This window comes from Emydura macquarii, unplaced genomic scaffold, assembly GCF_026122565.2.
Source record: "Emydura macquarii macquarii isolate MOO-44397 ecotype Brisbane River unplaced genomic scaffold, CSIRO-AGI_Emac_v2 contig_1119, whole genome shotgun sequence".
Classification (NCBI taxonomy): Eukaryota; Metazoa; Chordata; order Testudines; family Chelidae; genus Emydura; species Emydura macquarii.
This window is the reverse complement of record NW_027131256.1, coordinates 19,855,997-19,869,684: the sequence shown is the minus strand read 5'-3', so window position 1 is coordinate 19,869,684 and position 13,688 is coordinate 19,855,997. Positions and strand designations below refer to the sequence as shown.

Below are 13,688 nucleotides of genomic sequence, written 5' to 3'. Positions count from 1 at the left end.
GTCAGTCCAGGCTGGGAGGCTCACTGCTGCGGCCTGTGTAGATATACCCATTGACTGGCTCTTACGTGGACTGGAGAGAGTGCAAGAAGGCCTTCACAATGTGCATGCTGCACAAGTGCCTATCATAATCAGTTCCTATCTTCAAAGGAGTGCAAGCGTTCCTCTCAGAAGTGTGCATCACCTAAGAATGCAAAGGAGAGGTGGGTCCATCACCAACCTAGAATGGCTCACGTAGTGAGCCCAACACACTGCATTTCCCAAAAGGACGCTGCCAGGGTGGATTGATTTAAATCATCAATTTTAATCATGATTTAAACTAGCGAACAGGAAACCTTGTTTTACATTATCTATTTTAATCTTGTTTTGATTTATACTTTATTTATTTTCCTAAACAAAAATTCATTCTCATTGGGTTGATAACAATTAAAACATGTTGATTTGAAGTTAAATAGAGCCTTTATGCTAACTTTGGTGATTCTTTTTGCTAACCAGGAGGATGCACTATTCCTTTACACATCTATTAAACAATTATATATGTTAACTTGCATGTAACTCAGATTCTTAATTTTTGTGTTTTTTATTGTTTGATATATTTATAGTTATTATATTATTGCTTTTTTTTTTTTAGTAGTGATTTGTGTCAAGAGCTATTAGAATGCAAATTTAAATTAAAATCAGAAGTGTATAAAAGACAGCATTTTTAAAAACAAAATAAAACTATCTTAAATGTGTTGGATACATATGGAAAAAGAAAGATTATCAAAACATGTTTTGAATTTAAAACAAACTGATTTATTAAACAAAGGACGTATTATCTGTAGCGAGTGAACTAAACAGATTGTTTTGAGTCACCATGTCCTTCAAGATTTTAGAACTAGTAGAGCTCATCCTCTCACACCTAGTTTTTATTCATAGATTGGAAGAGGAACACAAGCGTTCCTGTTTTTTGAATTTCCAATTGGTTTAACTTTGAATGAACCAGTCACTGACCTGAACTATCTGAATAAACCACTAAGAAGAAAATATTCTCTCTGCACCTGCATAAGAGGCTACTGCTGTCAAAAGCTGGTTTAGCACTTCAGTAAACTCTGGTTCCAAATGCTGAGTCAGTGACTTCCACCAGTTTAGTATTTGACTTATGTAAACTAGTCAGCAAATATCTATTGCTTAATATCACTGCATATTTTATTTAAATTATTTTAAGAGATCACAATAAGTTCAGAGCTTAAATAGGTGGATAGTTTTAAAAAACAGACCAGTATTTAATTTAAACCAAAAATCCTATTTAAATTTTTAAAAATAATTTATTTTTATTCAGCACAGGAGCAGCACTCTCCTCTTGGAGCAACCCATGTGCAAGGGATCTGGTCTCCCCAAGCCAGAATTCATTAGAAGCACTTTCTGGGGACCTGCAACTCTGCATCGGGCCCCACTCAGAGTTGTGTCTAAACAGCACACCTAAGCACCAAGACTGTAGTTTTTCCTCCTTCCATTCAATTTATATAATTTTCATTGTATGGATTAATACAATTTATACAGTTTTTATTGAGATAATACTGTCATCATGTGACTATTACACAAGCAAAGCAAAATGAGGAAGGAGGTGCCCATTGGTTAAGGCTCTGGAAACCCAGGTCCAAGACCCACTCCTCCACCATAGACTTCCTGTCTGACTCTGGGCAAGTTACTTTGTTTTGTTGTGCTTCAGATCCCCATCTATGAAATGGGGATAACAGCATTTCCCTACCTAAGGGAGGTGTTCTGAGGATAAACACATTAAAGATTATGAGGCGCTCAGATAATGGGGGACATAAAACACACCTAACCGATACAACACCGTCTGTTTCCCCATTGTGTTTTGCTTTCTAACATTTCTAGGGGTACATTTTCATCTCAATGCACAGACATTTACACAAGAAGTGACTATATCACATACTCAGAGCAAGTGCACCTTTAACTTTCCAGCATGTTTTCAGGTAAAGAAGTTTGTTTAAAAAACTGCACAGGGTTAAAAGTCTTTGGGGGGATTTTTTTAAAACAACTTTTTAAAATTTATGTAGCAACCAAGGCGCTTGCACTGTGCTTTATAAAGATGACTTGCTTCCTGCTCTGAGGAATTTCTGTCTAATTTAGACACAGACAATACAAAGAAGTAAAGTGTAAGGTTCAGGCGTGGGAGCAGACAGAGTGAACGGAATCAGTGATAGAAGGAAGTGGGTTTTAAGCGACTTTCTGATGGAAGAAATGTGCAAGAGGAGAGGAAGGCTATTCTAGGGATGTGGAAGGGGACCATGAAAAATGGCTCAAAGTCAAGACAAAGAAGGTGGGTTTATACACGGCACTTCCAACATTCAATAACTCACCTTGGATTTGAAGAGTCCATGCCAGTAGTGCCAAATTTGGGTATTCTTGCCATTGTATGGAGAAACACACACTGAAGTAGTTCTTGCATCTAGTAGGTTTCCAGTGACTGTCAAGTATTTATCCTGGGCTTGGTTCTTTATTCTGAAGTAAACTGCCGGCTGACAAGAGTTAGAAATGCACCATTATACTGTACATGTTGTATAACCAGGTGTGAGCAAATCTTCCCACCAGCTCCCCCATAACTAGCATTCTTACAGCAGTTTCCCTTCAACTTATTTTCCATTTCAAAATGTCTTGTACATATTCAGTTTCAGACAGATTGGGAAGTTGGTGTGGGGTACAAAAGAACATGCTATAAAAAGAGTTGAACGAGACGAGGTATGGGAGATGGATAGCCACAAGCAACAATGATGCGGACATCTAATTTGTGTGTTCACATCCTTTTTTGCTCATGAACACACACATACACAAAATAAATAGGGCACTGAACTGGTATCACCGCTTAGCTCATTAAAAAAAATTATAGGGGAAGTCTGCAGAGCCATTATTGAAAGATTTTAGCTTAAGAAACAGTTCCTCCATGGCCTACCTCAGGGCCAATGAAACAGAGCCAGTACAGTGCATTGTGGATTATAAGGAAATTCAAAGCTGCTCAAAAAATTCCTCCTGGGATTTTTATAAAAACTGAAATCTAAACAAGACATCACACATTAAATTCCTGCCTTAAAGAGTCCACCCTAAAGTATCTGCAAATACGTACACAATTATGCCCCACCATTAGAGAGAATCTTCATTATAAAGCCTGTAAGCAAATAATTTTTGTCCATCCATTAAGTAATAGTCACTTCAGACACGTTTCACTATCTTTTTACTAATTATTAAGTTGAAAACTTGGAGTGATTTTGCTCTGTTTCAAATCAATGAAAAGGCAGAAAAATATAAGCAAACAAGCCACAGGTTTTTTTTTTTGCAATATTGTCCCACTCTCTTTTGGGACCAGATCATATCCTAGACCAAAGACACAGGCAGCTAGACAAATATGCACACCCTTTAGCTACCCATGCAGATTCACATGCATACATAAAAAGACAGCATTAAAAAAAATAGCATCTTGTGACATTGCTTGGAGCCGCTGTGATGGCAACAGAATTGACTTGGCAGCTCTGCAAATGCTGAAATGCAAGTGATATGAAAGTAGAATATGATATTTCTCAAGTGAAAGGCTGTAAGTTTAACAAACAGTATGAGTCCGGATCAACTATCCAACAGCAGGTCTATGGGGCAAGCAAGCCCGGTGCCTAGGGGAAGGGAGTGGCTCACACCGCTCTCAAACAAACCCTTTTGACCAGTGCTCTTGATAAACACCAACAGCCTATACAGTGTTCAGCTCTCCTTGGCTAGAGATGGGTGTTAGCACTCTAAAGATTGTGGGGTAGAAAATGGAGGTATTCTCAAAAGACCTATCCTCCCGCCCAAGAAGAGACAGGGCTGGTCTACACTGGCAACAGTGGTTGACGGGAGATACGCAAGCTACGTTGTATAGCTTGTAGCTTACGTATCTCCTGTCGACGTACTTACATTAACGTACTGTGGTGTCTTCACAGCGCTTCAGATACAGGAAATCTCAAAGTCATATATGATGGCCTGAAGAAAGCTCTAGGCCCCACTGTCAATTAGTTTGCCCCTCTTAAATCGCAAAGTGGTGAAAATATTACAGATAAAAGTAAGCGGCTGTCTTGCTGGGTTGACATTATTCAGAACTACATGCACAAGATAGATCGATCGATCACCAGAGAATCACTGGATCATATACCAACTCTACAGATCATACCAGAGCTAGATGTGGAGCCCACTCTAGAAGAACTAAGCAAGGCCACTGATTTGCTATCAAGTGGCAAGGCTCCTGGAAAAGATAGCATCCCAATGGAAATTTTTAAGAGCAGGAAAGAAAGCCTACTATCACCATATCTCAATCAGTTGCTACCTAAATGAGGGTGAGGTGCCACAAGAGATGCTTGATGCAAACATCATCACTATAAAAACAAAGGCGAAAAGGGCGACTGTAACAACTACAGGGGTATATTGCTACTAAGTGTAGCAGAAAAAGCTTTCACAATAGTCATCTTAGTGTGCCTACAACAGCTCATGAATCGTGTCTATCCTGAATCACAGTGCGGATTCAGGGCTGGAAGACCAACTATAGATATGATATTTTCTCTGTGTCTACTTCAAGAAAAGTGCAGAGAGCACAACTGACCATTGTACATTGCCTTTGTGGACCTAACCAAAACATTTGACATAGTCAGCAGAGCAGGTCTACTAGCAATACTAGAAAAGATAGGATGTCCATCAACCTTGTTAAGTCTTTATGTTCATCTCATGACAACATGAGAGCAAATGTCCAGTTTGATGGGTCTACTTCAGACAGCTTTGTGATGAAAAGCAGAGCGAAGCAAGGATGTGTTCTTGCCTCTACACTTTTTGGAATCTTTTTCTTGGTACCTTTGAACTGTGCATTTAAGGATGTGAAAGATGGAGTGAAAGATCAGACAGGAAACTCTTCAATCTCTCATGACTTAAGGCAAAGACTAAAGTAAAAAAGGTGCTAATCAGGGAACTTCTATTTGCTGCTGCTGCCACCCTTATAGCCCGTGATGAAGATCTACTACAAGAACTCATGGACTATCTTTCAAATGCTTGTAAGACATTTGCTCTCACCATCAGCATTAAGAAAATGGTTGTATTAGGACAGGGGGTTCCACAAGATCCTTTAATCACCTTAAATGCAAACCAGCTAGAAGCAGTTCAAAAGTTCAGCTATTTAGGTTCTGCAGTGACCAACCTCTCACTGAATGAAGAATTAAATGTTCGCATTGGAAAGCCTACCACCACATTTGGTAGACTAACTAAGAAAGCATAGAACAACTCACAGCTTACCATCAAGAGCAAAATGCTACTATACCAAGTTTGCGTCCTCAGCACTCTCATGTATGGTGGGGAAACACTGACAACTTACGCTCATCAGGAGAAAAGGTTAAACAGCTTCCATATACATTCTTTATGCTGTATCCTCAACATCAAATGGCAAGATAAACTTACCAATACAGAGGTTCTTCAAAGGGCAAATGTACCATGTGTAACAGCCCTGCTTAAGCAAAGACGACTGCTGGCTGGGCCATCTGCAGGTTGGAGAATGGATGCCTGCCTAAGGACATACTATATGGGGAGCTATCAGAGGGAAAAAGAACAACAGGACATCCCAAGCTTCACTATAAAGACATATGCAAGCGAGATATAAAGGAATTTGGAATTGATTCTGATCGATGAGAAACCCTGGCAAGTTATCGTAAAAAGTGGCGCCATCATCTCCATCAGGGCATCAAAGTCCATGATAGAATGTGGCTCTTACAGCTTGAAGAGAAAAGAGCTTGTAGGAAGTAAGCAGCTGCCAACCACGACACACATATAACTGTGAAAGATTATGCAAATCTCGGATTGGACTATTTAAGTCACATGAGACATTGCAAACGATCTACATCATAGGCTGCAATTTCCACCCTCTCTCACAGACAAAAGGATGCCAATCAATCAAACTATACAATGAAAACTGGAAACAGTACAGAACCTAAAGGAGACATTAAGTTAGAAGCTTTAACAAACCTTCAGTTTTTATTAAGTCAACTAAAAATTTCTCTCAGTAGAAAAGAGCATGGGTTACTTGCTGGTTTAAACTAGTGCAAATGGTGGATTCTCTGTAACTTGAAGTCTTTAAATGAGTCTAAGTCTACTCCTCTCTATAGGTCCAATCCAGAGTTTACTGCAGTCAATGGAATGGTTCCCTTTGTCTTGAATGATTTTTGATAGGGCCTATTAGTCCACACCATGACCCAATTTCAAGGGTCAAATGCTGATCCCATTGAAATCAGTGGCAGAACTCTCATTAGCTTCAACAGGATCAGGCTTTGGTCAGATTTCTCAGTTGATACTTATGTATTAATTTTTTTTTTAAAAGGAGTGAAAAAGGGCTTATTCCCAAAACACTTTTTCCTACAGTACCTGCTTCATAGGACGAAGGGAGCCAATTACTTTCCAGCCACTGAATTCAGTCCAGTTTGAAATCTTGCTGGGTTCTAGCAGAATTTGTTTACCTGAGAAATTTCCTCCTTCATATGCAATCCACCTGAATAAAGATAGAAAACAAAACCCTTACATGCTAGACACTAAATATGGCAAAACAAAGCTACATAAATGATACCTAATACTATATTTTAAAACCCAAAAGCTTTCCCTAATAGTATTACACTGTATTTATATTACTGTGCCAAATACACAGAGTTCCTAAAGTGGGTTAAGAGCTGTCTTCTGTATCAAGCTCTCTTTTGTATTCCCTAATATTAATATGAAACCTGGAAACTATTTTAAACTTTTGACCTGGTCACATAAAGATTAAAAAAATCCATCTGTAGACATGGATGGTGTATTCAGGTTTAACGGGCATGTGCATGGGACGGCTGCATTACACAAGTTACCCCCCGGGAGCATTGAGAACAGCTTTGCACCACATCTCACAGCCACAAATTTAGTTATCAGAGGGCAAAACAGGATTTTACACCAACTATGTCAAGATGTGAAACAAACTACAAAGAGCCAAACAAGGTTATACTAAACTGCACCACTGGAATAAGAACAGCATGAGAAATTTAATCCTAACTAACTTTCAGAAAGTTACAAACTGCTGCAATAGGATCTGATACAGTGAAAACATATTTTCAACCATAGTATTACTAAGTATAGAAGCATAGCACATCACTGCTACCATTTATACCTGTACTGGAATACCATCTTCAAAATATACCAAGAGCAACACACAAGTTGCTCCACCACTCTACACCATCCAATCTACACACATTACAGTGTTGCATGCAATCTGTATCTTCAAGTATCACATTTATTCACATCTGGGATCTATAAGGGATGTTCTTTTGTGGCCTATGAACCTTTAATGTGAGTCCTCCAAGTTCTTCTAGGGAGCTAATCTGAACATAAAGCATGCACTATTTTTACCACATTTTCTATTTTACAGGTCAGCTGCTTGAAGTGTGATGAAAATTTTTTATTTTGCTCTGTTACGAATAGGAGACAGCAAGTCTGCACAGAGTTCTAGTGTCCATAATTTGCCTTTCTTACTGTACATACTTTGGAGAAAGTATACACGTTTGTGTATAAGCCTCAAAGGGCTCAAAGCCCCCATAAGACCCAACTAACAGCTATTCAAATAAGACTGACAACAGTTACAATAGTTGTTCCTTTTCATTTTTACATATCGCTGACAATTTTTTTTTTTTTTGCAATGCATTCAGGCAGAATCACTGCACACTCTTAGCAGTCCATAACAGTCTCAATTTAAATGCAGTGTCTATTATCAAAACATCGTTTTAGTGCATAAAAGCCAGGAGCGAGGGAAAGAAGATTTTTTTTGTAATAACAACATGACTAAAGGGGACCTGCTCCTGTGTGCAATAAACAAGAGAATGTGAATTGTAAGCCACAGCGCTTACCTTTGGTATTCAATAGAGCACATGAGGCTACAGTTCTGTGCTCATGAGGAAATCAGTGCAAAGCGATTAATCCTGACGCTCAGATGACGCAGACCTCAGCCAAAGGAATTCACAAACAAAGGTGCACATTCAAGTAGGATTAAGAGAACACAGACTTAAGCTTCTTTTTCAATCCATTCTCGTGCAATGGACATACATATTTGCCTCACACAGCTGCAGAGACGTATCTGTGTCTTGCTCTTGGACATAAACTGTCGCTTAGATTGCATCGCTAGTCTACACTATATAATTACTTTTGTATAACTACATCGCTTAGGGTGTGAATAATGCACGTCACTGAGTGATGTAGTTATATCCATCTAAGTGCTGGGTTAGACAGCGCTATGTTGGTGGGAGAGCTTCTTCCGCCATTGACATAGCTACTGCCTCTTGCGGAGATGGATTTATTAAGATGACAGGAGAGCTTTCTCCTGTCGGCTTAGAGCGTCTTCACCAGAAGTGTTTCAGCAGCACAGTGGTGTCGATGCAAATTTGTAGCGTAGACCTGCCCTGAGCATTTTGTTAGCACAAAGAGCTAGGATGACCTTCTGTGACCTGGCACACCTGAAAGAGTTCTAACAGCTGATCAAAACTGAATGTGATGACAATGTCAGCGTCAACTGTGGGTGTTGCCAATAAAATAAATCTCTCGTCACTTTTATGGTTCAAAGGCCTCTGCTGCAGTTTTACTGAGTTTTTAAACCACTTTGGGACAACAGGATAAGAAAAGCCTAACACTTGCTGCATAGACTCTTGAGACAAACAAGCCAGAAGGAATCCTAATGAAAGCCCTATAAATTGTCCAATGCCTATCCCCTCAATTCTTAGTGACTGCTCCATTTCCTGGGGGTGATTATGCCCCTTGACCCAGAGATACTGCAAGATGTTCAGAAAAAGGTGAAAAACCTCCAGCAGCTCAGTCAAAACTGCTGGGGGTGGGGAGGAGAAGGAATTCCTTTCCAACCCTGACCTAGCCCTGGGGAGACTCACCCAGGGCTATCTGCCCTGACTCTTCCCAGATGTAGAGAGTCTGCTAATACCGCCGCAACAGTAAGGAGTGAGAGGGAAGGTTAGTGCTCCTTACCCACCCTGTTGCTCCCTTGTATGGGCCTTGGCCTCCCATCCCAGCCAATCCTCACGAGGTGGAAGATTTAATATTCCCCCTCCCCCTCCCAAACGTGAGGCAGAGGAAGCCCACAAACTATCCCCTGTGAGCAGATCCGTAAGGGAAAGGACACTCCTTTATGCTGGTCCATGGCAAATCATGATAACTTCAGAGATGTAGGAATATGTGTACGTTCACATTTAAAATGAAATGTTAGCAGCTAGGTGGCAAATGCACGCAATACTAGGCTTTCTTCTCCAATGGCCTCAGGCTAAAACTGGCTTAGGTCACAAGTAAAATTCATTTGTTATTCTCAATCTCAAACCTTGCTGCTGTTTGTCCCTGGCATCTAAACTACCTCACAACAGCAGCAAATGATCCCTATTTTCTAAGGGCTGAGGACTGGAATGGCAGTGATGTTGAAGACCAGAAGTAAACCCAATGGCAAAGCTGTTTGAGGCAGTTTATACTCACCACAGATCTACAGCCACTGGTAACACCCACTTAAATCTCTCAGAAAGCAAGTTCAATCATTAACCAACTTTGCAAAAACTGGTTATGTGAAAAATAAGGCTGTGCATTTCAATGAGGGCAATCCAATGCCACTCCCAGTCCTTTCATAGTACTGTAAGAGCTTCAGGCCATATGAAGATGATCCTCTGAATTCTCTTTGAGGGTTAAGGACGGGGTAATGGCTGGATCACAGGAGGGATTACAGAGAGTGAGGATTTTACTCATCAAATCAGAGACACTTTACCTTAATTTTCCTGTAAAAAGCACATTAATGTCATTTTGTTTGAAGTGGGGAACAACTTTATACCAATGGCCAACTTAGCACTGACTAAGCTCTAAGCCTACCCCACACAGCAGAGCCAACAGAAGGGCAGGAGCAGCCTTACAACACCATCGATTTCTGTCATAACTATTTATTCATCGTATAACCATGCAGTCTAGTGGTGGATTAGAATCCCATAGTCTTAGGTGTACAGATACAGAATAAAAAGTTGAGAGATGCTCAGCACTGGTAGGGGTCCCACCTATACCGTTACTCCCTAAAAGTGACAATTCTCTCTGGTGATTGAACTTATGGGATCAGAACAGTGTTATTTTTAAAATACTGCATTAAAACACATACGTGTACATTACACATGGTAATGAAAGAAAAATGGAGGTCTAAATTCATTCTTTGGAATTAGCTTTAGGGGTCTCTAACAGTGACGTCAAACTGTACAAAGGCAGCTCAGAGGACAACCTGCTCATATGAATATGAAGAGAATGCAGGAAGATGAGCTGAAGATTAACTTAAAAAATAAAAAAGGAAGATATCTGTTGCATGCCCAACGCTGGATACGATTCTTAGCCACCAATCTCCAGCACAGCTCAGTAGCTACGCGGGATGCTGTGCAAAAAAGGGGACTGGTGGAGGTTTTTGAATCCAAGCCCCAAAGCATAGCCAGGATAGAGGGTATTTGGAGTTTTCTGATGGCAAGGAGAAGCTGGGGACACTGGAGAAAGGGTCACTTCATGGAAGTAAGATGCTTCTCGTGGGAGTCTAAAAATGGTTTACTTTTTGCTCCTGGGTTGGTCCTGCTCAACACCTTATTGTTTACTGTTTGATTTTTTAAGCAGATAAAAAGGCAGGTTCTTGTAGCACCTTACTGACCAGATCCCATTTGTATCCCGTTCAGATCCAGGAACAAATGAGTTCCAGTATTCATTTCCCCCAAATTTTTAGGATAGTCCAGATTTTGTCACACACAACCAAAAGAAAACATAGCAAACTCATTACATAGGAAGGCAATTGGAAGGACAATACAAATGCTGCTTCTGTAATATTTCTACCATACTCACAATCCGCTTCTCACCCATACAGACTGGGTGTAAAAGTGAAGGTCCTTGTTCAGAACAGAATTGACAGCTTCTTGGAAGTACAACTCTCTACCCTCGCAACATTCCAGGGCAAACAGACTGATGGAAGGTTCAGCAAAAACCTAGGAAAGAGGTAGTTATAGTTACTTAAGACAGCCTAATTGCACCTTGTTGGCTTGCTACTCTGGATCCTCATTTATTTATTTTAGCTTTTAACCTCTCTGTGGTTCTGGTCTTATTTTAGTGTGAACATTTATCAGCAATTTAGCTTTTTTATTTGGATCATAAACTTTCCAAGGAGTTTATATTTGTCAAAGAAGCACGTGACACTCTGTACCTCAAAGTAGCACCCTCAACTCCCATATGCACCACTGTGATAGGATTATGGTGTGTTTTGTACAAAGCATGCCTTTTGAGGTATCATTTTAAAAGTTGTGTTCTACTGAACATTAATATCTGTTGGATTGTACGTACTATCATTGTATGTGAAGTTATGAAATATTGCCATATGTGTTACTGAAATACATTGTGAGGTGGGGAACACCCATAACCATCCTTTCAGTTATAACGAAGTCATCAATAGCCAGATAGGCGATTAATGGTTCATCAACATCCAATCCACTATCCCCTGGAGACTTCGGAGAGAGAGCACATAGGCAGTGGAAACTACCTGTCCAATGGGGGCTGCCTGACCCCCACATCTCAGCAAAGATCTTTCCAACATGCTGGAAGAAATTATAAAAGAGGGGAAGTGACATCATCATTTGGCCTCTCTCACCCAATCCTATCTCGACACCTGGAAGAAGGTCTGGAAGAAACAGACTTTGAATTGGGGAAAGATGGTCCAAGGCTGGAAAAGTCTGTATATTGAGGAACAGAAACCAGTTTGTACCATCTGTCAGCATGAGACACCACTTGATTCAAATCCCACTTAGTTTGCAAAACTTAGACTGCGAATTTACTTTTGTTTCTTAAGTAATCAACTTTGATCTCTGTGCCTGCTACTTATAATCACTTAAAATCAGTTTTTCTGTAGTTAATAAATCTGTTTAATATTTTACCTAAAACAGTGTTTTTTTGGTTGAAGTGCTTGGGAAATCTCAGCTCAGTTTACAAAGGTTCGTGTGTGTCCACCTTCATCCTGAGGGAGTGATGAACTACTTAACGGCTTCTAACCAGTGCAAGACGGTACAATGGCTGGGGAGCTGGGGGAATTGGCTGAAGCCTTTCTATTGTTGGTCATGAGTGGCTGGGAGGTCATTCATGTAACTCAGTTGGATGTGTCGCTGCCTGTGGATGTCTGTGTAAGTACAATACCTGCCAAAGGTTTGTAGCTTGATATCAGCATCACATGTGAGAGGCAACCCGGGTTAGTGTGTTTGAGAGGGCTCAGTGATCCCACAGTCCAGGTTGCCCCCTGCAGACCCTGTCACGGAGAACATCTGGGATCTATTAACTTTGCCATTGACATCAGCAGCTGTTGGTCTGGATGCTAATACCCGAATTTTTTAAGGTATTTTGGCTCCTAAAAATGCAGATAGGCACCTAGTGGGAATTTCAAAAGCACTTAAGCAGGTTAAGCATGTAACCTCCATTGATTTCAAATAGAAAGTAAGGTGCCTAAGCATGATAGGTGCTGAAAATTCCTCTAGATATCTACTTGTTCTTCTGTCCCTAAATACTGTTGAAAATCTGGTCCTAAATGCTGAACAAAGAAATATGCTGCAGAACTGTGGATTTTTTTTTAATCAAGAATTTGAATTTTTTCCTTCAAAAGGTCCAGAAAAATTCAAGTAATCAGGAATCACTTCAATTCAAAACCTTTCAGCTAACATTTTTAATTTCTTTTCGTAAGCTCTTGGCACTACTGACTCCAGATCAGATCAAAACAGTTATTTGAAATGAGGTATAGGGATGAAATCTGAAGAACATAAATAGTACTACTTCACAAATAAGAAAGCTGTATTTTCACTGCAACAACGACATGTTTTTGCATCATATTAGATAGCTCAATGCAAAAGCCTAGTGGAGACCAAGGATGTTAGAGTTTTTACTTCGATGTATTTAGTCAAGGAAACTCTAGGGCAGGGTATAGAATTGATCTCAATTAGCTACATCCAGGTAAAAATCATCTGTGTCTTGTCTTCACCAGGATATACATAGAGATTGTTTTCTTGATGCAAAAAACACACCCTTTTTTCCCCGCAGTGAAGACATGGCCTAAGAGTTGGAAGATGCACAAACCAGACACAAACATCTAACATTAACATTTACGTCCATCCTGTTATTAAGAGGATATAAACATCATGAACCAAGGAGGTACATTTATTAAGAACTGCTAGTGACATATATTTCGCAAGACCTCAATTGTGATTCAGGCCTTATGAATTCATGGGCACTGACTCACCACACTTGGTATTTGACTGTTCAACCTGCACCTCAGGGAACTGCTTCCGTCTGCTAACTAGTACTGTGTAGCACTTTTAGAGGTATTGCACGTGATGAGAGAAAAGTTTGCCAAGCATCTCAAAATGAGGAGAATCTACGTTACCAATCCTGAGAGAGCTTTGAAAGGTTTTTCAGCTTGAAGTTTCCAAATCCCAAATGAGATTTAAAGATGTAATGTCCTTATTATGAAATGTCATTCATCTTCCTATGCCACCTACCACTCCTCTGATAAGAGGCAGGAAAACGTGGGGGTGGATGGGGTGGAGAATGTTCTTTATTTCAATAGTTAATTTTAGGGTTAGTGA

At 40.0% G+C, this 13,688-nt stretch overlaps 1 protein-coding gene across 2 annotated transcripts in view; it reads right to left on the bottom strand.

The window, feature by feature from the left end:
* CRYBG3 (crystallin beta-gamma domain containing 3) overlaps positions 1-13,688 on the bottom strand; it is a 122,232-nt gene that overhangs the window by 6,536 nt on the left and 102,008 nt on the right. For both annotated transcript variants that reach the window (XM_067546259.1, XM_067546258.1), the window contains exons 18-20: positions 10,918-11,057; positions 6,421-6,544; positions 2,364-2,522 (exon numbers count right to left, since the gene is read on the bottom strand). In XM_067546259.1, coding sequence (XP_067402360.1) covers positions 2,364-2,522; positions 6,421-6,544; positions 10,918-11,057 — 423 coding nt within the window. The remainder of the gene's footprint in view (positions 1-2,363; positions 2,523-6,420; positions 6,545-10,917; positions 11,058-13,688) is intronic.